Source organism: Typopeltis vanoorti, chromosome 18 (genome assembly GCF_054136105.1).
Source record: "Typopeltis vanoorti isolate ZY-2024b chromosome 18, IOZ_Tvanoo_1.0, whole genome shotgun sequence".
Lineage (NCBI taxonomy): Eukaryota > Metazoa > Arthropoda > Arachnida > Uropygi > Thelyphonidae > Typopeltis > Typopeltis vanoorti.
This window is the reverse complement of record NC_143566.1, coordinates 79,244,284-79,271,602: the sequence shown is the minus strand read 5'-3', so window position 1 is coordinate 79,271,602 and position 27,319 is coordinate 79,244,284. Positions and strand designations below refer to the sequence as shown.

The window sequence follows — 27,319 nt, the reverse complement described above, 5'->3', positions numbered from 1 at the left end:
TAAACATAAATGGATGGAACATGTTCAAAGAATGAAAATAGAAAGATTACCAAAACAAGCCTTAAAGTACAAGCCATTAGGAAAAAGAAAACCAGGACGTCCTCTTAAAAGATTCAACGATGACTTATAAGACCAGAACAGGCCACGCTAGGCCTAAATTCTTGATATGCATGATGATGATGAGAAGAACTAATGTATATTTGGTCTGCTATTTTATGATTCTACAAAACACACTGGAAAAAAGAAATCATTGAGCATTAATAAGAAAGTTAATTTTATTGTCTATAAATGAATGACCTGAAATCATGACAGATTATCCACGTTACTAGATAATTCTCCTCTCCATATCCTATTTCACATAAATTCACACTATTCGAAATTCTCCCTCGACAAATATAATTGTAAACAACTCGCACATCACTTTCAGTATTATTACATTCATCACAAATGCAAAATGCAGTTATTTTATTTCTTATTGAGTCATCATTGATACTGTTTACTTAACTTAAGGTACATAATCCTCAAACAGCCATTGTCAGACTCTGAATTCTACTGTTTAGCTCAATTTCTTTAAAAGATTTTGAAAAAAAAAATCTCACCCAAGCTGATCATCTTAACTCTTGACCTGATTATGTTGTATCGATGGCCCTTCTTTGGCTCTTTTGTCCAAACAAATTGACCACATGCCTCCAAAAACAATCATATCAAGAGGAAGGATCTAGTTTACTGCAGATAAAAAAAAGGCCACACATTCTAGACATGTTACACACACGCATCTCTCTCTCTCTCTCTCTCTCTCTCTCTCTCTGTGTACAAAAACTTACTGACACAAGCAGATAAATTCACACCCAGTCTCAACAATGTTGGTATTCTTAAAACACCAATTAACAGTCTTTAACACTCTCTGTTGATTGTTTTCATATAACGATACTTGTGCGATAATGCTTCTTAAAATTCAGATGATAACATAGGAAAAGAATCAATAACATTTAATGAAAGACATACCTGAAAATTACAAAGCATCTTCAGCAGCATTAGGTAATAGAATATAAGGTAGAACTAGAAGAATGGACAAATTCAAAATAGTGAGAGCTATTTGCATGTTATACATAAAACATGCAAAGCAAAAACTGAGGAAACAGTATTATTAGCTATTATTTATTGTAAAAGAAATGGATGCAAGTTTTTAATGTGTGGAGGGATTTTGAGGGAAGATTAGATTTTTATAAGAGGGATGGTCTACACCTGAATGCATTTGGTATCAGGAGTCTAGAAAAAACTAATAACTGGTTTGAGACTTAACACAGAGAGTCAGGGAAACTAAATTATAAGGGGAGTAATAAATTTAGTTTAATCCTTTATCCAAGTGTGAGCAAACAGAGTTTGCACCTGAAAGTATCTTCAGGACTGGGGTAAGGTGGTACCCAGTCCTGAAGATACTTTCAGGTGCAAACTTTGTTTGCTCACACTTGGATAAAGGATTAAACTAAATTTATTATAATCTAACCAAGTGAAAAATAAACTTTCAACATCTTTCTCTAAATCCAGAGTAATTTAATAAAAAGGTGGCATACTGTTTGGCAACTCCTATAGGTAGAGATGACCTTGCTATTGCTTCTGCCTGGTATCTCCATTTCTGGGCCTGGCTCCCACTGAAGAGACCGCAATAAAGGTCGAAACTGGTCTGGGTAGTAGCCCTTCCCTTAATGCATAACATTATACATATCCGCAAGGAGATGTTTTGCATTATGGGAGATACTAAGATAGGAGTGATGTTAGCTTGCTCCACCTTTGCAACGAGTTGCTCGGTGTTGTACCACCTTACCCCAGTCCTGAAGATACTTTCAGGCACAAACTTTGTTTGCTCACACTTGGATAAAGGATTAAAGTAAATTTATTATAGTCTAATCAAGTGAAAAATAAACTTTCAATATAAAGGGAGAAATGGTGTGAGTGTAAGAGTGACAATGTTATGTAACTGTGTTAATGACGGGAATGGACTTTGTCGTGGGAATGTTGATGAGGAGAGAACGATTTCGGGTTTGTGTTCGTCCAGTTCGGACCCATCAAATGTGTGCAAAGATGTCTACATGTGTAAGGCATTAGAGATGAATAGAGATCTGCAAGTTGTCCAACTGTGTCAGGCAGACAAGACAATACAAAAGAACAAATGGGTAGATTATTATGTCTGTACACGAATGCTAGAAGTATGACAAACAAAAGGATAGAGTTTGTTATCTTAGTCAATATGTTGTGACCTCAGATTGTAGGTATTAGTGTAGGTATTATTATATCTGATTATGATAGCCAGGTATTATTACCTGGCTATCATAATCAGACCTACTAACTAGTACTGAGTGTCAAGGGTACAGTATTTTTAGGAAGGATAGAGAGGATAGGAGAGAAGGGAGCGTGCTGCTAATGATATCAGATGACTTGAATCCAGTTAGAGTTTGAGACCTATGATATTGCCACATGAAATATTGCTACTAACAATATTTCATGTGACAGTGAGTTTGAAGCCATCTGGTATAAGTTGGAATCTAACAAGATCAATTACATAGTGGAGTGTTGTTACAGACCTGGTGGATCGGTTGCTAGTGGTGAAGAAATGCATCACGCAATAGAGACAATGGGCACAAAAAGAGTAATCATAATAGGAGACTTTAATTATCCAAATATTGATTGGGTAGCAGTAGAATCTCATGAGAAGAATGAAAATGCCTTTATTGAGCTGTTGCAGGATAACTTCTCAAGCAGCATGTGACAGAAGGAACTTGAGGGCAAAGAGTGTTAGATTTGATTATAGTGTCAGAGGGTGTTTCAGTTAAAGACATAACTATTCTACTCGGTTGGTGACATTGATCATGCGGTACTCACTTGGGAAGTGACTAAGTTTATGAATGTTCCATTCAGAAAAGGTTACATGCTGAACTACAAAGCAGGAAATTATGACCAACTGAGACGTATACTAAGTTCAGTGGAATCGGATTGGTTGCTGGATGGAAAGAATATCAACAGTGCATGGGAAGCATTTAAACAATACAGTAAAACCTCAATATAACGGACTAATTCAGGTGAGGGGGGGTGTCCATTAAATCTGAAAGTCCGTTATATAATAAAGTAGATTTTTCCGAATGCGTATCACAAATTTTTTTATTATGTCTTTGTTATTTTTAATGTCCGATACAGTTTGCTTTTTTATGCCATATTGCTCACATATGAGACAAAGACATTCACAAATTCAACTTTTGTATGACTTCTAATTTTTGATTTAACATTAAATTAACTCTTTTCCGTTTGTGTATATTTTAAGGTTAGAGTTACAAAGATGTGTTTTACCATTCATACATATCTAATTTTAAATTTATATTGAATAGGTCTATAAAATGCGTACATACATAAACCATTCACTGCAAGTAAACAAATGCATGCTACTGGGCGTGACTAACTGCACCTCAGAACATCGGCCAGTACACATTAAAATTGCCACAGAAAGTCACGCCACATGACAAAACAACCAATTACAGCACGATTGGTGTGATCACATGCTAATCATTTGACGAACATGTTTTACGAGTGGTGACTCATTTATGTCGGCTAAATTACTACAGTGTTTATCCAACATATGATGGCCTATTTGCCAAAATTTGTTAAAAATAATAACAAAAATAATAAATAAAAAAATTAATAACAAAAAATAACCTGTTGAATTGGATTTAAACGGTATTGATGCGAACACAGATTGATAAGAAAATAACTATTCATTAACTTAAAAGCTAATATTCACTGGTATTATATCCAGCATCTTCAGAGCAGACAAACAAAGTTTGTTACAAATGCTAGACAACCACAATTCGGTGTAACAGTGGGGCTAGTATAAGTAATTGCAGCGTGCAACACAAGACTCGAGTCCTAATACAGCAGCATCTAAGTTTAAAAAAAAAAAAAAAAAAATTTAAAAAAAAAAAAAACAGTAATCCAAAGTTTTGAAAAATAGTACTCCAAAATTTGAAAAAAAAAAAAATAAAAATAAATATTAATTTGGTCTTAGGATGACTCTCTCCCAAATCTTTGGTAGATTTATACACCCATACTTGTTAAGGTTTGGAGTATGTTTTTAAGGCTTCTGTTGATTCCAGCAACAACCTCTCTGACTTGTAGAAGCTTCTGTGCAGTACTTTTGTTTTTTTCCAATTGATCCTGTGTGCTGGGGTATCCAAAGCATGGTCTGCCAGACCCGACTTGCCATAACAAAAGTGCCAGATATATTTTTTGTGTTCACTGAGGTGGATGTCCACAGTTCTTCCTGTCTGTCCGTAGTAGGCTCGATGACAAGAACAGGGCACTTCATGGACTCCTGGATGTGGTAAAGGATTGAATCCGTCCTTAGGTGAACGGATAAGAGATAATGTACGGGATGGTGATAGTTTTGTTGTAGTCTTCTGTGGTAGAGTGTGGGGGATTTCTGGGTAGCATTTAGTATTTTATCTATCTTATGGGGATTATAGCCATTGGTTAGGAAGGTGCGGCACAGGTGAGAAAGTTCAGCAGTGAGAGTAATGTCATTGGAACAGATTACTCTAGCTCTATGGGTTAGTGTTTTTAAGATACCATATTGCTGAGAAGGGTGAGTGTGATTGTTTGTGTAAATATCTCCCTGTATGTGTGGGTTTTCTATAAAATGAAAATGATAAGGAACCTTCTGGAAGACGTGCGATCAGTGTGTCCAGGAAGGGCAGGCAGTCATTGGCTTCTAGTTCCATTATAAAGTGGATTTTAGGGTGCTGGCTATTTAGATGCATTAAAAATGTATTCAATGTGTCTGGGCCATGTGGCCAAATAGCAAACACATCATCAACATAGCATAGCCAGAGACTAGGTTTGAGAATGGCTGTGTTGATAGCTAACTTTTCCAGATGTTCTATGTAAAAGTTGGCTAAGGGGGGGATCCCATAGCTGTCCCATCTAATTGTTTGTATATTTTCGCTTTCCATGCAAAATAACCTGCCTGTACAGTGAATTTAAATAGCTGAAATATATCAGGGGGAAATTGTGAATTTAGTAAGTTAAGTGTTTCAGTCAATGGTACATTAGTGAATAATGAGGTGATATCAAAACTCACTATTAGGTCGGAACTATTTAAGGTGTGGTTTTCTAAAATACTTTTTGGATGGGTAGAATTTTTAACAAAAGAGGGAGAATTGTTTGTGCAAGTGGCTAGTAGTTTGGCTAAATGTTTAGCTAGTTTATATGTAGGAGTGTTGATACTATCTACAATAGGGCGTAAAGGTGTACCTTGTTTGTGGATTTTTGGAGCTCCATACATTCTGGGTGTTTTAACGTGAAAGGGTTTGAGTTTGTCGACTGTTTCTGTTCAGGAAGTGACTTTGTTCAATAACTTGCACACCTTATTCTTTTGTGATTGGTGGGATCTCGATCTATGATTTGATGTGTTGACCGGTCTTGGAGAATTGTTAAAACATACTCCAAACCTTAACAAGTATGGCTGTATAAATCTACCAAAGATTTGGGAGACAGTCATCCTAAGACCAAATTAATATTTATTTTTATTATTTTTTTTTTCAAACTTTGGACTACTATTTTTCAAAACTTTCAAGGACTACTATATTTTTTTTCAAAACTTTGGTCTACTGTTTTTTTTTTAACTTAGATGGCACCATATTAGGACTTTAGTCTTGTGTTGCCACTCTGCAATTACTTATACTAGCCCCACTGTTACACCGAATTGTGGTTGTCTCTCATTTGTAACAAACTTTGTTTGTGTGCTCTGAAGATGCTGGATATAATTCTAGTGAAATATTAGCTTTTAAGTTAATAAATAGTTACTTTCTTATTAATCTGTGTTTGCATCAATACCATTTAAATCCAATTCAGCATGTGTGATGAACACTTAAGCCTATCCATGCATTTGAAAAATAACCTGTTAATTTAATTATAAGCAAATCTTGGTTAAAAGCATTTTAAAATTAACAGGGTGTTAATTTTCACATGTGACATACGGACTGGAAATTTTGTCCATATATTGAGGTCCATAAAGTCGAGGGTTTACCATACTTAAATGATACGATTAAAAAGGACGATGTGGAAGGAATACTGTGTGCATAAGAATGACGTCCTTTATGAACATTATAAGCAGAAAGCTAGAATAGTCACAACTGTTGCATGCAAAGCAAAGTCTGAGTATGAAAAGAAGCTGGCTCTATGTGCTAAAGACAAACCACAAGAATTCTATCAATATGCTGCAAGTAAAAGAAAGAATGAATAAGAAAAAATAACTTTTCTAAATCCTGATGGTGTGAGGATTACAGATGCAGAAGAGATTGTTCAGTTAATGAGTGCCCATTTTGTTAAAAGCTATCAACCTGATGTACGCATCATTGAGCTCACTGCTTCCTCTTCACTATATGAAGAAATGCAGGTGTATGAGACAAGGTATTAGAGCTGTTGCACAAATTGAATAAGAATTCAGCAATAGGGACTGATGGGATATCAGCACGTGTGCTAAAAGAGTGTTTAGCTGAACTGGCCATTCCTTTGACCAGGCTGTTTAATATGAATCTCAGAACAGGGAAGGTTTCACAGGAATGGAAGGAATGTATGGTAATTCCATTGCACAAGGGCAGTGCAAAGACTGATGTATCCAGCTATCGAATAATTAGTATCTTGGGAGTGGTGGTGAATATTTTAGAAAAATTGGTTAGGGCTTGCATTCAGAAATGGTTTGACATTGATTCTCTACTTTGCAATGAACAACATGGGTTTACTAAGGGAAAGTCATGTTTTAGCAACTTGCTCACATTCTATAACAAAGTTATCATTGAACTGGACAAGGGGAATGGATATACCATGATACTTTTGGATTTTTCTAAGGCTTTTGACAGAATGGTAGACTGATGCCTAAATTGGAGAAAATGGGTTTGGGTTATAGAATATTAACATGGATAAGAGGATGGCTGACTGACAGATATCAAAAAGTGGTATATGGGGGGGATGCGAGTCTGCAAGATTTAAGGTAACAAGTGTACCACAAGGATCAGTGCGTCCACTGTTATTCAGTGTGTACATTAATGATATTGGGATGGATTTGACAAGTGGCATACAACTATTTGCTGTTGATGCAAAGATAGGTAGGGTAATCAGGAATGCTGCTGATATGCAGTACTTGCAGAATGATTTGAATAGGCTGGAATTGTGGGCATGGGAAAATGAATGTGAGTTCAATGTCAGTAAATGTAAAGTCATTCATTTTGGCGTGATTAGATATCCAGTGTTATATTATATTGGTGGGATTAGGCTAGAATAAACTGATGAGGCTAGGGATCTTGGAGTGTTAATGGATAAGTTAAAGTTCAGGGGCCATGTGGCAAAGATTGCAAATACAACTCAAAAGATAATTACAATGCTGAAACGAACATTCACATGTAAAAATGAGGATGTTATTGCCTCTTTACAAGGCCTTGATGAGACCTCACTTGGGCTGTTGTGTGCAGGTCTGGTCTCTATTATGATTCTGATATATTTGAGAGAGTACAAAGAAAAGCATTAAAAATGAAATCAGGATTGTGGAATATTGATTATGAAGACAGATTGAGAATTTGTAGACTGCAGACACTAGCAAACTGGAGAAAGAGGGGTGATATGAATGAGACTTGCAAACTTCTGAAAGGGTAATACAGGATTTCAATAGATGGAGTTTTTCAGTTTATGGAGGGTGGGGAAAGGACGAGAGGGCATCCTTGGAAGCTGAGAATGAGGGCCGCCAAGAAGGGGTATGAGGGCTAGATTTTTCTCTCAGAGGGTGGTGCATGATTGGAATGGATTGCCTTGGATGTTGTGAGTGCAAACAGTGTGAATGAATTCAAGAATTAGTGATAGCTGTTGTGTGTAGTATGTGGCCTTCCTTAATGAGTCTCTGAGGTCTCATCGAGGTCTCTCTTATAATAATAATTAATTGCATTATTTTAAAAAATTAATTATATATGATTAGAATAAGACTTTCCTGTATTTTTGAAAGTGAGGGGCAGTCATTCAAATTTGGACAATAGAGCAGTGCCTTGGTGCATTGTTTAAATAAGCATTCGAATTTATGGTGACACTGATGGATTATCAGGTTTCCCCATTGATAATGTAGGACTAGTGATTTCTGTTCTTTTCTTCACTGAATGTCCAGTGTCCAGTTTGGCTGAAATAAGAGAGGTGACAATTGCATGGAATTTAGTAGATGCCAGGAAGAGCCACAGAAGAGCATTTATCTGTAGATGATGGAAACCATGAAGACCCTTTGGTGAATGGAATAAACATCATTACTAGATTATATTTATTAAGAATTCTCAAGATTGGTTCACCGAATCTAGCAATGTTTGGAAAGGGATTTTACATACTGGTTCTTATTTTTTGAGCTAGGGTTATATAGGCATCAGAAAAACATTGTGGTCTGCTCTGAAAAGCCATTGAGTTTCATATATCATTTGATGTTTAAAATAGACATGAAAATGTTTATGCTGTAGATGTTGCGGTGTATAATATATAGTGTGAGCATGACCTAATAAACTTTTAATAATTCCAGTGTTCTGGCAGGGATGATGAGCCAATTATTGTTGAATATAGCATCCCAATAAGGTATGTTTTCAAGAAACAGAAGTATTTAGGACTCCTGAAAACAAGCAGTAAAGTAGGATTTCTAGGGAAGATCATTTTTCTTTTTCTATTTCTAGAGTAAAATTAATTCGTGGATGTAGATTACTTATGTTAGCTTAAAAAAAATAAATAAATAAAAAGTAATGTTTCTTCATTGTCAGACCAGATTGAAAAAGAGTATGTAACAAGTCCAAAATGAAGGGGATATGAATTAGGAAAGGATGTTCAAAATAGAAGTTGGTGAGAGCAGGAATGGACTTTCCACGACAATTCCTTCAGTTTGACTGTGAAACTTGTTTTGAGAAAGAAAATAACCAGAGTGAATGACAAAGTCGAATAATTTCATTTTTTTTTCATGGGAAAGGCCTTTGAAAGCAGATGTAGTATCTTCTAGATATATGTTAGTGAAAAGCGATTCTATATTGAAACTGACTATTAAATTAGGTTTGAAGGAAAGATATTTCATATTATCTAGAAACTTGACTGAAGTTTTTAATGAAGGAGTGGAAGTTACCAATCTGATTTCAATAAACGTGCTCAATATTTTGCTGTGTGGTTGTAGGAGAATCTATTCAGTGAACAATAGAACTAAGAGAAACGCCTTCCTTGTGGATCTTAGATAGACCATAAAACTGCTGGGTTATAGCAAATTAAATTTTGTCTATAGTGTCTCCATCAAGACTTATGACTTCATCTAATAAAGAGTTTACTTTTCTCAGTTGACTATTAGTTGGATTGTAATTCAGTTCCTGGTAAGTTGATCTGTCGCAGAGTAAAAAATATATTTTTTTGTTTTAAGTTAGCAGAGTCCATATCTACCATTGCTTTCCCTTTGTCAGCTTTAGTAAAAATGAGATGATTGTTATGTTTTAAGGATTGTAAAGCTTTAGCTTCTGCTAAGGAAATTTTAGGAGGAAGCTCGGATTTCAGTAGCAGAGAAAAGACTTCTTTATTATTATTACATAGACATCTTCATTGAGTCCCAAAACTATCAATACTATCTCTTGTGCCTCTCCCTGAAACCAATAACAGACAGTGCACTCATAGTTGACTCAGGCAACCCTTTCCATTCATTCACCAGTCTCCAAGCAAAACATTTAGTGCTCACACCCTTGCTAAACACACACACACACACACACACACACACACACACACACACACACACACACACACACACACACACACACACACACACACACACACACACTTACCTAACTTCAGGGAATGATCTCTTGTACTACCCCCCCCTCTAGCTAAGTGCTGAATATATTTCCTTTGTATTAATTATTATTATTTCGGGCAACTGCAAGGAGTCAACAGACTCATCGAGGGAGGTCCTAACATGATCTCAAGAACAACTATTCGACATTTACACAGTATCTATCATACCTCGCCTTGAACTCATTTACAGTCATAGCACCCACAACACACTCTGGCAGCTTATTCCACTCATTCACCACTCTCCAAGTAAAAAACCTAGCTCGAACACCTTTCCTAACCACATTCTTGCCCAGCTTCCATGTATGGCCCCTAGTCCTCCCACCACCAGTCCTATTCTCAAAAATATCTTCTGACTTAATCTTATAGAAACCCTTCAGTAATTTGAATGTCTCTATCATATCACCCCTTTTCTACCTATCAACAAATTTTTGCAATCCATAAATCTTCGACCTGCTCTCATAAGGTTCATTCCATAGACCTGCTATCATCTTGGTCACTCGTCTCTGGATCCTCTCCACCTCCTCCCCATTAAGAAGAAACCCTGGCTCCCATATCTGGGCACAGTAGTAGTCTGGATGGGGTCTTATCAAGGCTCGATACAAAGGAACAATAACTTGTTTGTCTCTGCATGTATTATTCAGCAACAAAGTGATTTGATGAGCTGATTTAGCCACATTTGTGATGTGCCCCTAAACTTCAACTCCCTATCCACCAACACTCCCAAATCCCTGGATTCATCAATCTCCTGGAGTATGGTTCCACCAATGTGATATACTGCTGCTAATCTTTTCATCCCAAAATGCATAACCTTACACTTTGCCACATTAAATCGACATCCATTTTCCTTAGCCCAGTCCTCCAAACTATCCAAATCATTTTGCAAAATTTTACATCCTGTGCACTCACTATTGCTCTACCCAACTTTGCATCATCAGCAAACAAGTGAACACTTCCTCTCAGATACTTTCCTATATCGTTAATGAACAAATTGAAAAGTAGTGGTATAAGAACAGAACCCTGCGGCACACTACTAGTCACAAGCCGTCTTTTAGACTCTACTCTTGAATAAACCACTCTCTGATATCTCTCCATCAACCACTCTCCTATCCATCTCACTAACTAACCCTATATCCATCCCTATATGCTGCAGTTTACTGATTAGAATTCCATGTGGTATCCTGTCAAAGGCCTTAGTAAGGCCCAGTAGAATCACTGTAAACCCATTAGCCTTATCTAGTTCAGCCGTCACTGTGTTATAAAACGTGGGCAAGTTACTGAGGCATGATCTATCCTTCACAAAACCATGTTGTCCCCCATACAGTATCCCATTTTCATCTATCCAATTCTGTATTTTTCTCTTGACTAATTTTTCCAAGACCTTGACAACGATTCCTGATATGCTAATCGGTCAGTAATTTACAACAGCAGTCTTGGAACCGCCTTTATGCAGTGGAACTATTTTCCACTCTTTCCACCCGCTCAGGACTAACCCAGATCCGAGACTCAAATTAAACAAAATGGTCACGGGCACTGACAATTCTTTAGCCGCTTCACGTATGACAAGAGCTGGTATACCATCCAATCCCACAGATGTATTGACATTGAGGTTTTGTAATAGACTACTCACCTCCACTTCATTCACCACAATTCCCGTATAATCTATTGGTTCATTCATTCCTGCAAATCGCCACCTGGATGATATATTCTTGCAAAGTGCTCGCTCAGTAATTCAACTATATCAACTGATTCGGTTACCTCCCTACCATCGGCATTCTTTAAAATCATTCTGCCATATACATTTTTTCTTTTACTTGCAACATATCGTATAAACTGTTTGGAATTCTCTTTAGCCTGCATGGCTAATGCTCTTTCATCGTCTGTTTTTGCTTTTCTTACCACATTCTATACCCTTCTGGCCTGCGCTTTATACCGTTCATGTGCCTGCCGGTCACCTTTCTTCTTAAATTCCCTCCATAGTTGTTTCTTTTTTTGCAGCTCAAGCTTAATGGTGTTATTCATCCATTTAATCCCTACTTGATTTATTATTCGGACTCTAGGTATATAGTCAGCCATTGCCTCATGCAAATACTTCCGAACCGCCTCCCATGCACTATCAAAATCTAGCCCTTGCAGTTTTACATGCCATGGCACTGAACCAATCAAACTCCTAAGCTTGTCATACTTTCCAGCCCGATAATTCCACATGTATCCTGTCTTAATTGTAAATTCCACACCGTTAGCCACCTCCAAGTCATGACTCTATGATCACTCTCACAAATTGGTGGCAGTGTGGTCATATTCGTTACAGCCAAATTCTCAGATGCAATTACTAGGTCAAGCACTCTCTGACTCCTAGTATTTTCCATTACATGCTGTCGCAGATAGTTATCCTTTAATTATCACATAAAATCCAATTCCTTCCTCCCATTTGTCCTCTCCTCCTCCATCCAATCAATGTTACCATAGTTGAAATCTCCCATAATAATTACCCTCCTTCCACTCATTTCTTCTATTTGCTTGTGCATACTGTCACCACCATCTTTTCCATCACCTGGTCTATAGCAGCACCCAATTGTATATTTAGTTCTGCTAGCCACAATCTCACACTAAATGGCCTCAAATGTGCTCTTTTCTCTATCCTGCAGTTCCACTTCTTTTCTCCTTGGCTGTAGCTCATCAGCTATCATCAATAACACTCCTCCCCCTCATTTTATTCTCACTGTCATCCTTATGTAACTTAAATGTGTCTATTATATCCTTCCCTTTTTCATCTGTCAACAACTTTTGCAACCCACAAACACTCAATCCACTCTCATAGGGAGCATTCACAGACCACTTACCATTTTGGTCACTTGCCTCTGGATCCACCCTACCACGTCCTCATCCCCAAGAAACCCAGGTGATCTGGCACAGAAGTCTTGATGTGCACAAGGCTTTATGAAAAGGAATAATAACTCCCTTATCTCTGCTTTTTAGTGTGTTGTTCAGTTCAATAACCAAGTAATCCTGTGAGCTACCCTGGCTACGTCAGCAAATACTCTCTTAACTATCTACTACTGTTGCCTTAAAAGCTATACAGTGGATATGTGTAAGAATATTTATATTAAACAATTTGTTTGTATCTGTCAGATCAGCCGTGACCTCCACAGTGTTAAATTGACATCCATTATGTTTTGTCCATAATATCAGCCTATTTAAATCATCCTGCAAGCTCTTCACATCACCTTCATTATCTGTTACCTTCTGCTACTTTGCATCATCAGTAAACAACTGAATATCACCTTCAAATTATTTCCTATATTATTTATGTACAAATTAAACAGCAGTAGTCCAAGCACAGAGCCTGGCACATGCCACTAATCATCTGCCTTTTCCTGGATTCTACTCATCCATATACTTGGGTATCCGTCCATCAGTCACTTTTTTTATCTATATTATCAGTTGCATATCCTTTCATTTGTTGCACTTTGCATAACAGAGTTCCATGTGATATCCTGCCAAATGCTTTTGCAAAATCCAGCAGTATCATCGTATAGCGATTCCCTGCATTCAACTCAACTGTCACTCTATTATAAAATGTTAGTAGATTACTAAGGCAAGGCTGACCCTTCACAAGGCCATTCTACCCCTCATAGAGTATCATGTTCTTATCCACCCATTCCTGAATTCTTTTTTCACCAACTTTATCAACACTTTTGCTACCACTCCTGAGATAGTGATTGGTCTATAATTTGCTACCATAGACTTAGATCCTCCTTTATGCAAAGGAATTAATTTGCCCTCCTTTCACTCTCTTGGGACTTTGCCAGAGCTGAGACTTAAACTAAACTGCCTGGTCAAAGGCATCATCAGTTCCCCTACACTTTCTCTTAAACATGAGCTGATATCCTATCTGATCCCACAGCTGTATTTGCATTCAGATTCTGCAGTATCCTAAGTTCTCTCAGCCTCTATCAACTTCTGTTCTCACATCAGTTCCTGTCACCTCTACCATAATATCTTCACTTGGATGATATATATACCCTTGCAAAGTGGTCTCCTCAGTAGCTTGAAAATTTCATCTGCCTCTGTCACCTTTCTGCCATCTGCCCTCATTAAAGTTATCCTTCCATAGTCATTCTTCCTCCTATTTGCTATAATGAAAAAAACCCTTTAGGATTTACTTTGGCCTGCATAGCTAATTTCTTGTATAATTGATTTTACCTTACTTACCATGCTAGTCACATTTCTAGATTGATCCTTGTACTCTTCATGAGTTAGCTGGTCACCTTTCTCCTTACTGCAACATTTTTTTTTTTCTTAGCTCATTCTTAATGATACTAGTCATTCATCTAACTGCTATCCAATTCACCCTCCTGATCTTGGGTATATACAGTGTGATAATGCTTCCTTTAGATTCCATTTGACTATCACCCATGAACTGTGAACATACTTCCCTTGCAGATCTTTACGCATGGTACTGATTCAAGCTGCCTCCTAAGTGTATCGTAATTGCCTATCTTGTAATTCTACATATACCACTTCTTAACTGGGATTTCCACATGTTTTGCTACCTCCCAAGTCAAGACTACATGAGCACTTTCCCCAGTGGAGGAAATGTAGCCACCTTTGTTATGGACATATCTTCTGATCCTATAAAATGAATCCAACACTCTTCTATCTCGAGTCCCCTCTGTCACATTCTGCTTAAGGTAATTATCTCGCAGTAAGTGTATAAATTCCATTTTCTTCCTGTTATGTCATCTTTCCTCCTTCCAATCTATATCTCCGAAGTCGAAGTCCCTCATAATAATTACTAGATTTGCACTTATTGCGTGAAACTGCTGATCAATGTGTTCCATATTATCCCTTGCATATAGTGACAACCAGTTATTATTATTATGTCCTTTGACTACAATTTCATACCAGATTGACTCTAAAGAACTGCCATCTGCCTGACTGATACCTACTCTTGTTGACTGTAATTGATCTGCTATCATCACCAGTACCCCCCCCCCCCCCCCCCCATTCAGTCTACTTTGTCCACCCTGAAAATACTGAATTCATTGCATTCTGTCCCTCTAACTATGTTATCTGCTATTAGCCAGTTAACGTATTCAAAATACTAAATCCATCACATTCTATCCCTTTGTGTTATCTGCTATTAGCCATTCTCACTAATGCCTATAAATTTTAGCAAAGTTGCATTAACTAATGTCAAAAACTCCTTTCTCTTATTCCTGATGCTTATAGAATTAATATATAGAAGCTGTAGCATTCTCTTAGGCTCCAACTACATTTACGTCCTGAATTGACTACTCCATTTGATATTGTTACCTTAGAGACTAGATTCCATTTTTTTTTTTTGTTCATTCATTCGCTTCATTGGTACCTTCTCTCTCTCTCTCTCACACACACACACACACACACACACACACACACACACACACACACACCTGCATATGTCCTAATTTCTTTAGTTTTCCTGACATGGCTCTTCCACACTCTGTGAACAAATTTCTCTAACACCTCACTCTCAATCCATTTAAGTGCAGTGCATCAGCATTATACAATCTTTCTGTCCATCAAACTCAGAGCTGCCTCCTAATTGTATCACAATTACCTGCCTAGTAGTTCACTATACTCCTTCTTAAGAATTTCCAGACTGGATTAACTGGTCTTCCAGAAAACTTTTATTGGAGTTCTTGCTGGAGAGAGAGAGAGAGGGAGGGAGGAAAAATTACATTCAATATTAAAGAGGAAATCTTAGTACAATATATTTTTTTTGGAACTGTGGAAACACAAAAAGAGAACAAATTGTCCTTCCTAGACATACTGTATGGGAGTGCGATATCCTGAAAGAGAAAGATCACTAGTGGTGTGCTGCAGGGGGTCAGTTTTGGGGCCATAATCTGCTTGCCTCTACATTGCTCTTCCCAGTTTTGCATCATCTGCAAACCAGGTGGATATCACCAGTTAAACAATGCACAGTCAGGCAGATGTTATGGTCTTACAACAGGACTTGAATAGATTGCATGAATGGGCAGGTAAATGGAACTATGAGGTCAATGTTGCAAAGTGTTTTGAGATTTGGTAAGCAACGATGGGATGCACAGTATACACTTGGTGGGGAAACTTTAACGAAAGTAGAGGAGACGAGAGATCTAGGAGTGATGGTAGACAATGACCTGAAATTCAGGGACCACATTGCAAAAGTTGTGAAGACGTCACATCGGACCCTGACATACAGAAATATGATGCCATTGTATAAGGCCTTAATCAGCCTTATTATAGATTATTGTGCATAGATTTGGTTGCCAGCTTTTCATGGTGACGAGGATATGTTGGAAAGGGTCCAGAGAAGATTCACAAAGGTGGTCAGTAGTCTTTGGAGTATGAGGACAGATTGAGAGAGTGTAAGTTGCAGAGCCTTGGGAATAGGAGAAAGAGGGGGGGGGGATATGATTGAGACATATAAGCTAGTCAGGGGTTGTTATCAGGTCGACATGGAAGAGATATCATAGAATGGGAGAGGGGATAGAACAAGAGGCCATTGCTGGAAACTATAAGGAGGATGAGCAGCACATAGTCAGGAGTAGGTTCTTTGCATTGAAAATGGTTGATGAGTGGTTAAAGCATGGCTGGATGAGCATTGTTTGCAATAGTGTGTACTTCCCAAGATGAGTCTCTGACTCCATGGAGGTCAAATGCTAATAATAATAATAATAATAATAATAATATGCTCATCTTCAGGTGGATTAATTACTTACATTTATCAAAAACTTCCTTCATTGGATGCTATATTAAATAACAATCAACTGATTATCACTGTCAGAAGACTGGAGTTATTAAAAGTTTATTATGATATGCTCACACTATATATTCTACACTGCAAAAACTACAGCAAGAACATTTTTCTCTGTCTATTTAAAGTATCAAACAATATATAAAACTCAACATATTTTTGATGCTTGTAACCCATGTTCAAATAATAAGGAAACAGTATGTAGAATCCCTATTCTGCACATTGCTCGATTTTGTGAACCAATCTTGAGAATTCTTAATAAATTATAATCTAGTAACAGTGTTTATTCCATTCAACAAAGGGTCTTCATGGTTTCATCATCTATAGATAAATGTTCCTCTCTGGCTCTTCCTGCACCTACTAAATTCCATGTGATTGTCACCTCTCTTATTTCAGCCAGACTGGACATTCAGTGAAGAAAAGAATAGAAATTACCAGTTCTACGTGATCAATGGGAAGCCTGATAAATCTGGCATTGCACATCATGGAATAAATATCAGCCACAATATTGCTATTGCTATTATTACGGATGACTCCAGGGAGTCCTTAGACTCATCGAGGGAGGCCCTAAACATCACGTCCACACAACTATACGACATTTTCACAGTATCTATCATACCTTGCCTTGAACTCACTCACCGTCATAGCACCCACAACAGACTCTGGCAGCTTATTCCACTCATTTACCACTCTAAAAATAAAGAACCCAGCTCTAACACCCCTGCTAACCACACTCTTGCCCAGCTTCCATAGGTGTCCCCTAGTTCTCCCACCACCACCAGTCCTGATCTCAAAAATATCCTCTGAATTAATCCTATAGAAGCCCTTTAGCAATTTAAATGTCTCTATCATATCTCCCCTATCATATCTGCCTATTGACTAATTTTTGCAACCCACAAATCTTCAACCTGTTCTCATATGGTTCATTCCATAGACCTGCTATCATCTTGGTCACTCGCCTCTGGATCCTTTCCACCTCCTCCCCATCAAGAAGGAATCTAGGTGACCAAATCTGGGCACAGTAGTCGAGATGAGGTCTTATCAAGGCTCAGTACAGAGGTACAATAACTTGCTTGTTTCTGCTCGTCAAGGTATTTTTCAACAACCAAGTGAGTTGATGAGCTGATTTACCTACTTTTGCAATGTGCCCCCTAAACTTCATCTCCCTATCCACCAACACTCCCAAGTCCATGGCTTCATCAATCTCCTGGAGTACAGTTCCACCAATGTGGTATACTGCTGCTAATCTTTTCATTCCAAAATGCATAACCTTACATTTTGTCACATTAAATTGACATCCATTCTCCTTAGCCCAGAACTCCAATCTGTCTAAGTCGTCCTGCAAGATTTTGACATCTTCTGCATTCACTATTGCCCTACCCAACTTTGCATCATCAGCAAACAAATGAACACTTCCTCTCAGATCCTTTCCTATATCGTTAATGAACAAATTGAACAGTAGTGGTCCAAGAACAGAACCCTGAAGCACACCACTAGTCACAGGCCTTCTTTGGACTCTACTCCTGAATAAACCACTCTCTGATATCTCTCTATCAACCACCCTCCTATCCATCTCACCAACCCTATATCCATTCCCATATGCTGCAGTTTACTGATTAGAATTCCATGTGGTATCCTGTCAAAATGCCTTAGCCAGGTTCAGCAGTATCACTGTAAATCCATTACTCTTATCCAGTTCACCCATCACTGTGTTATAAAACTTGAACATGTTACTGAGGCATGATCTATCCTTCACAAAGCCATGCTGTCCCCCGTACAGTATCTCATTTTCATCAATCCATTCCTGTATTTTTCCCTTCACTACTTTCTCCAAGACCTTGACAACGACTCCTGATATGCTGATCGGTCGGTAATTTGCAACTGTAGTCTTGGATCGTCCTTTGTGCAGTGGAACTATATTCCCCTCTCTCCACACCTTCGGGACTAAACCAGACCCAAGACTCAGATTAAACAACATGTTCAAGGGCACTTATAATTCTTTAGCCGCTTCACGCAAGACCCGTGCTGGTATACCATCCAATCCCACAGATGTATTCACATTAAGGTTCTGTAATAGACTATTCACCTCCACTTCATTCATCACAATTCCCGTATAAACTAATGGTTCCTTCATTTTTTCAATGTCACCACCTGGATGATATACTTTTGCAAAGTGCTCGCTCAGTAACTCCACTATATCGGCTGATTCAGTGACCTCTTTACCATCGTCATTCCTTAAAATCATTTTGCTGTGTACAGTTTTTTTCTTGCTTGCAGCATATTGAAAGAACTGTTTGGGATTCTCTTTAGCTTGCATAGCTAGTTTCCTTTCATAATCCGCTTTTGCTTTTTTTACCACACTCGTTACCCTTCTGGCCTGCACTTTATACCGTACGTGTGGCTGCAGGTCACCTCTTTCTTTAAATTTTCTCCACAGTTGTTTCTTTTTTTGCAGCTCAAGCTTAATGGTGTTATTCATCCATTTAACCCCTACTTGTTTTACTATTCGGACCCTAGGTATACAATCACCCATAACCTCCTGTAAATTCCCCTTGACCACTTCCCATGCTCTATCAACATCCAGCCCTTGCAGTTGTACATGCCATGGCACTGATCCAAGCAATCTCCTAAGCTTATCATACTTGCCAGCACGGTAATTCCACATATACCCTGTCTTAATCGAAAATTCCACACCTTTAGCCACCTCCCAGGTCAAGACCTTATGATCACTCTCACTAATAGGTGGCAACATGGTCATATTCATTACAATCAAATTCTCAGATGCTCTTACTAGGTCAAGCACTCTCACACCCCTAGTATTTTCAATTACATGCTGTCTTAGATAGTTATCCCTTAATAATTAAATAAAATCTATTTCCTTCCTCACATGTCTCCTCCTATCCAACCAATGTTACCATAGTTGAAATCCCCCATAATAATTACCCTCCTTACACTCATTTCATCAATTTGTTTATGCATACTATCTCCACCATCTATTCCATCACCCAGTCCATAGCAGCACCCAACTGTATATTTTGTTCTGCCAGTCTCAATCTCACACCAAATAGCCTCAAATGAGCTCTTTTCACTATCCTGTGATACAACTTCAATTCTCCTTGGCTGCAGTTCATCAGCTATTATCAGTAACACTCCTTCCCTCCATTTTATTCTCTCTGTCCCTCCTAAACACACTATAACCTACACATTCTATCCCACTAAATATATCATCTTCCGTCAGCCATGTTTCACTAATGCCAATAACCTGTGGCCAGGAAGAGCCAATCAAGGCCAAAAATTCCTTCTTGTTCCTAATACTTCTGGTATTAGTATACATGAAATGCAGTGGTCCCTTTGTCCCACCCCTATCTTGATGCGTTATTGTAACTATCCCATTCAGATTTTTTGTCCTTAGTACTGGCTCGGGTACATTATATACATTCTTACACTCAACTGTCTCACTGATGTCCGCATATCCCCCCCCTCCTTGGTAGTTCTAGTTTCCCTGGTTCTGCACATCCATTTTCACTTCATTCAGTAACACATTTTCCAGTCTCCGCACACCAAATCCATTCAAATGCAGGCCATCCATCTTGTATAAATCCTTTCGCTCATCAAACTCATTCCACACCACACCGTCTGCATAACCTGCACATAATGTCATTTGTGATTATGGTCCTCCTTGTAAACTCCTCTCTGTCATACCACGGCAACAGACTCACCATTCTAACTCTGTCACTCTTTTCTTTCACTACCTTTAACAATACTTTCAAGTCTTCTCTCATAAAAAATTTATTTCCTTTCAATTCATTCGTACATGCCACAACTATCAATTCTTTTAACCTCTGTTTTTGCACCCTAATACTCTCACTTACATCCTTAAATTTCACACCTGGTAAGTACGATTTAGTTAAACTCCCATCTATCACTCCTTAATAACAAGTCACCATAATACAACACTCTTTCCTTCATTTCAGAAACTCTCCACTCTTATGCTTATTTTTCCTTTCAAACACTTGTTTATTTACGTTAGCCGAATCACTCTGAAAAGAGTTTTGCAGATGCTCTAATTGCAGCTGCGCATTTTGTATCACTGCGCACAACCTAGCCATCTCACTTCCTACATATAATTCCTCATTTTTTTCATCATTTAAACTATTTTCTCTCTCTGTATAGTTGCTTTCACTCTTTCTTTGATAACCGCTCTCATTGCCATCTTGTACAACATTGCAATTCCCTATCAAGCCACTATTTTCACTCACATTCTGGTTTTCTTCAACCATAACTATCTCACAACCTGACACATACTTCAACTCCTCACTTTGCTTACACTTTCTGCACATTCTCCCACCACTATCACTTTCAATCCAAACTCCAGCCTCATTCGAGAATGCATACATCCCACACACATCACAGTGGACAAACTCCCTCACATTACAGTTTTTGAACAAAGGCATCGTATTTTTGGACGACATTATCTTACATTGCATTGGCACCATGTGCTATTCTATGAAACGTATCGTTAAAATACTAAATTTTATTTATTAATAATAAATTATAATATATTAGTAAATTTTATTTACTAAATATCTTATGGTCCGAAACACTATTGCTCCATCAGTGTCACCATAAACTTGAATGTTTATTTAAGCAGAGCACCAAGGCATTGCTGTATCATCCAACCTTGAATTGGAATGACTGCCCTCATTTTCAAGAATACAGGAAAGTCTTATTCTAATCATATTATTATTATTATTATTATTATTATTATAATGGTGTCTCCATGGAGTCAAAAGACTCATTGTGGGAGACCCCCACATTGACACACTAACCATTATTTACACAATACCTATCATATTTCTCCTTAAATTCATTCACAGATAAAGCATTCACAACCACCTCTGGCAACACATTTCATCCCTTCACAACCCTCCAAGTAAAAACCTAGTCCTAACACTCTTGTTTCAATTTTTTTAAATAATTAATACAATTAAGTAATAGCTATTGAAAGTTAATTTTTTACTTGGTTAGACTATAATAAATTTAGTTTAATCCTCTATCCAAGTGTGAACAAACAAAGTTTGCACCTGAAATTATCTTCGGGACTGGGGTAAGGTGGTGCAACTCATTGCAAAGGTGGAGCAAGATCACAACACTCCCATCTCAGTATCTCCCATAATGCAAAACACATCTCCTTGCGGATATGCATAATGTTATGCATTAAGGGAAGGGCCACTACCCAGACTAGTTTTGACCTTTATTGAGGTCTCTTCAGTGGGAGCCAGGCCCGAGTGGAGATACCAGGCAGAAGCATTAGCAAGGTCATCTCTACCTGTAGGAGTTGCCAAATGGTGTCTGGGTAATGGCCCTTCCCTTAATGCATAACATTCTACATATCCGCAAGGAGATGTGTTTTGCATTATGGGAGATACTGAGATAGGAGTGTTGTGAGCTTGCTCCGTCTTTGTAACGAGTTGTCCGGTGTTGTACCACCTTACCCCAGTCCTGAAGATACTTTCAGGTGCAAACTTTGTTTGCTCACACTTGGATAAAGGATTAAACTAAATTTATTATAGTCTAACCAAGTGAAAAATAAACTTTCAACATCTTTCTCTAAATCCTGAGTAATTTAATAAAAAGGTGGCACACCATAATAAATTTAGCTTAATCCTTTATCCAAGTGTGAGCAAACAAAGTTTGCACCTGAAAGTATCTACAGGACTGAGGTGAGGTGGTGCAACTCGTTGCAAAGGTGGAGCAAGCTAACATCACTCATATCTCAGTATCTCCTATAATGCAAAACACATCTCCTAGCGGATATGTCTAATGTTATGCATTGAGGGATAGGCCACAACCCAGACTGGGGCGAGGTGGTACAACCGGTGTTGTACCACCTCACCCCCAGTCCTGAAGATACTTTCAGGCACAAACTTTGTTTGTTCACACTTGAATAAAGGATTAAACTAAATTTATTGTAGTCTAACCAAGTGAAAAATAAACTTTCAACAAGGTGGCACACCGTTTGGCAACTCCTATAGGTAGAGATGACCTTGCTAATGCTTCTGCCTGGTATCTGCACTCGGGCCTGGCTCCCACTGAAGAGACTGCAATAAAGGTCAAAACTAGTCTGGGTAGTGGCCCTTCCCTTAATGCATAACGTTATACATATCTGCAAGGAGATGTGTTTTGCATTATGGGAGATACTGAGATAAGAGTGCTGTGAGCTTGCTCCACCTTTGCAACGAGTTCCCGGTGTTGTACCACCTTACCTCAGTCCTGAAGATACTTTCAGGTGCAAACTTTGTTTGTTCACACTTGGATAAAGGATTAAACTAAATTTATTATAAGTAATAGCTAATAATACTAGTTTTTCTCTGTCTTTGCTATTCACTGTTTTATGTTGAACACCACACAGCTATCTCTGTTTTAAATTTGTCCATTGAATTCTATTACCTAGTGCTACTGAAGATGTATATGGTCTTTGATTAAATTTTATTCATTCTTTTCTTGTGTTATCATGTAAATGAAAAAATCTCTCTATTGACACAAATTGCAACCAAATCCTCATATTTATCGCATTTTATTAGGCGATTTGCAATTCTACTATTGACAAAATACTGAATTTTCTCACCATTCCTTTCCACTTCATGTTGCTTATGGCAATCATTTATCTATATTACTGTGTAAAATAAAAATTAAAATAAAAGTAATAATAATAAATTTCACTCTTGAGAGACACTTGTGACATTATAAGTAGTAATTATAGACATGTTAACCCAAGAATATTTTAATATTTGCCAAATATTTCAGTCTGAAAATAACAGACTATCTTCTGTGGCTACATAGGAACCGTTTTTTAACAAGGTGAATTACCAACAATTGATCGTTCAAAAGTAGAACAAGCCGCGTGATGTTATATTGCTAAGGATTAAAGAGAAAAAAAATTTCATCAGAGTGATGAGTACATTATAGTTATTAATTCACAATTTGTGAATAATTAGGAATCATAAAATGTTTAATCTGATGAGCTAGAACCAATTGTTCAACTCCTCATGAAACCATCAAACATGAAATTAAATTTAATCATGAAATTAAATGGCTTCTCTGAAAAAAGTACACAACATATTTTCGATTCGTACAATCCAACCCAGAACAACAAAGAATCAGTATGATGTGTTCCAATTCCATATATTTCCAGGATTTCAGAACCAATTTCAATAATTCTGAAGAAATATGATTTAACAGCCACTTATATACCTATTAACAAAATATCCACCTATTTTACCTCTTCTAAAGATAAACGCTCAACTATGTTTCTGCCTGTTGTGTATCAAATTCCTTATAACTGTAATCTGTTTTTAATCTGTCCTACTTTGGACAAACAGGATGTCCTATAGAAAAAAAATTCAAGAACATCAATCATACATTCAGCACAACAAATCCGATAAGTCTGGATTCGCTCAGCATGGGATAGAAACAAGCCACAACATCCTCTGGTCCAAGACTTGCCTTCTACACAGGGGTCGCTATAAATTTGAATGCCTATTTAAAGAAAGTGCTGAGGCCTTACTTGAACGCCCTAACTTGAATTGAAATGACTGAATATCCTTATCAAAAATATGGGAAAGTTTAATCAGGATAACATATTAATTATTTTTTTTTTTAATTGAGACTTTTAATTCCTACATTAGTCTAATGTTATTTATAAATTAAGATTGAAATTGTGAATTAATAACTATAATGTACTCATCACTCTGATGAAATTTTTTCCTCTCTTTAATGCTTAGCAATATAACATCACGCAGCTCTTTCTACTTTTGAATGATCAATTGTTGGTATTCCACCTTGTTAAAAAACGGTTCCTATGTAGCCACTGAAGATAGTCTGTTATTTTCAGACTGAAATATTTGGCAAATATTAAAATATTCTTGTGTTAACGTGTCTACTAATAATAATAAAATCCAGTACTTTAATCTAGCTGTCGTTATCAGTTCTTCTTCCGATGATCACTGTTTATTTGATTTTAGATCATCTGCAGAGTTCATTATGTTTAAACTTGAAAATACTTTTCTGCTGTTTGTAGCTTCTCTTATAAACTTGCCTAACCAAAATGAACATAAATATTGTAAACTGTATTTTTAAGATTTTCTATCCAACAACCAAAGCTACTTGCTTACTGACTAGCACTTGCAGAGAGTCTTTTTACTGGAATTTGAATTCCAAGTCTAAGGATTTTAACTTGTTTTGCTTTTCCTGCATGCACACTGCAGTCTAACAATGACAGTAGCATACAGTAGTTATTGACAGGGGATATAATGTGGTGCAAACATTATTAAAAAATGTTAAATTTTTTTTACCCATTTAACAATTTTTGACTTGACTTCGTTTTCTCAGTTTTTTCACAAAACTCCATCATTGTTCCCCATGTCAAGAGGAACAAAATAAATATCACTTTTAAAAGTTCACAGTTTCTAACAGGAAACACAAGGAATAATGACCTGGTTGGCTGAGTGGTTAGCACATCTGCTTTTTAACCAAAAGGCTGCAGGTTCGAATCCTGTCGTGGGCATGGCTGTTTGTGATTGTCTATGAAAATAGTAGTGGTGGTGGTGGTCAGCAGTAAATGGCGTTGGTGTAGATGATGAAGGTAGTTGCAGTTAGTGGAGACAGAGAATTGTAGAGTAGGTATCCTCCCTTGATGAGTCTTTGGACTCCCTGAAGGTGTTACATAATAATAACTAATTGCACTTCACTTCTTGGCTTCTTGACACTCAGTAGATTACAGAGTAGAACCAAGCTATCTGTGCTGTTGATAGTCCATGTGCCTTAATTTCCATGCAGATTTCAGTCAGTGTTCATGTGCCCACCTGTGTGTTGCTTTATGCTTTAAAAATGTTTGTCGATCCCTGATTATGGACTGTACTTATTGAACCACATTTCTCTCACTCCATATACAACTAGCCAGCAAGTGCTTTTGATGAAATGGCTCGCCTTATCTGATTTGTAGTCACACTCTTGAATGTTTTGATATTTGTAATAAGTGATGACTTTGTTTAAAATGAATAACTGCTCACAAATTATTTCTTCATGAATTTCCTGGATGTGTTGGCACACCCTGAATGAAAATGTCATCCTTGATATCTTTGTAAAAATGACAAAGTATTGAATGTATTGCACTAATATTTAACTAAATTTCTTTGACATGTTCATTTTTGAATCTACAAAACCTTGTATTCTACATATGCTGTTTACAGTTATCTGACCTTTAAATGAATGTATCTTCAGTTAACCTATCCTTGAATAAGCATGTGTGTCAACTGACTTATTCTACAACACCATGTGATTCACCTTCACTTTCCTACTGGCAAATTGTTTTCTTGCTGTGGCTGGATAATTGAAGTATTTCTTCATTTGTAATGTATAGATAATTCAAAATTATTCTACAGTGTAAGCAAAAAAAGGAACAAAATTCTTTCCAATTAATAATTGGAAAACCCTGGATTCAAATAGTGTGAAATATGAAATGAACTTTCTTATTTATTTATTTATTATTATTTTTTGTTGTTGTTTATTTATTTCCTATGCATTTTCATCTGAATTTATAAATGGCTGGCTAGATTTTGATTTTGAATAAGTCAGTAGATTGCATAATACAATACAGATCAAAGCTGAATATTATTCATTTACATTTTTCCCTTATTTGAATAGTAGGGATTTGTGAGCTGTTCTTGTGTCTTGCAAAATTATTTCCTTTTTTTTATTTATTTTGTTTTTATATCAAACTCATGATGAGCATGACAAAATATTTACTTTTCAGTAAATTCAAGAAAATTCTAATAAATTCAAAATTAATTTAGTTTAACTTTTCATAATTTTACAACTTTCACAATTATGATTTATACCACAATCAGTATTTTAATGATAGCAGTGATAATATTTAAATAGGCTTGCATTATTTAAGGATGCAGTGTCTTTAAATTGTCTCTATAAGAAAAGCTTTTTTTAAGTGAATGCTAAATACACTTGCTTTTATTGTCAAACTTTTAAACTTACTTGCCCTATTGTTACAAACTCTTTAAGTAGGGCTTCAGAAGTTTTCTCATCAGTTGAAGTAACTTGGTAAAGAGCAATCATCTAATTAAACTGCTTTTAGTCACTGTGTTCAAAAATATAATGCTTGCCACATTCTCTCCTTTGATAGAGATGGAGGAGGGGGAGATCTAATACTGTAGCATGAATAAAAAGTTCAAAAGCATTTTTTACTTTTCCTCTTTTTTTTTCTTTCTTAACTTTTTTTAGAATAATGGAGTCCAGCAGCTAGCTTCAGAAGCAACTATTTTCATAGTATTAGAGGATGTCAATGATGAAATCCCACTTTTTATTGAGAGAGAACAAGAAACAGTGTTAGAAGGAATGCCTCCAAATACAAAAGTAACCACAGTACAGGCAAGTGACAAAGATGGAACATATCCCAATAACAAGGTATTTTTTTTTTAAATTTAAATTTTATTTTTTGTGAATTTCATAGAAATTATAATTTTCATAAAACATTTCCAGTATCTGCTCAAGAATATTATTTGTTATAACTAAATATTAATTATTACTAATTCATAATTAACTATTTATTGTGTATTGTTACTGATAGAACAGGATTTT

General features: G+C 36.9%; 1 protein-coding gene across 11 annotated transcripts in view; it reads left to right on the top strand.

The window, feature by feature from the left end:
- The window catches only part of CadN (neural cadherin), a 1,238,426-nt gene that overhangs the window by 402,131 nt on the left and 808,976 nt on the right, over window positions 1–27,319 (top strand). For all 11 annotated transcript variants that reach the window (XM_090407912.1, XM_090407911.1, XM_090407917.1 and 8 more), the window contains exon 13: window positions 26,963–27,145. In XM_090407912.1, coding sequence (XP_090264038.1) covers window positions 26,963–27,145 — 183 coding nt within the window. The remainder of the gene's footprint in view (window positions 1–26,962; window positions 27,146–27,319) is intronic.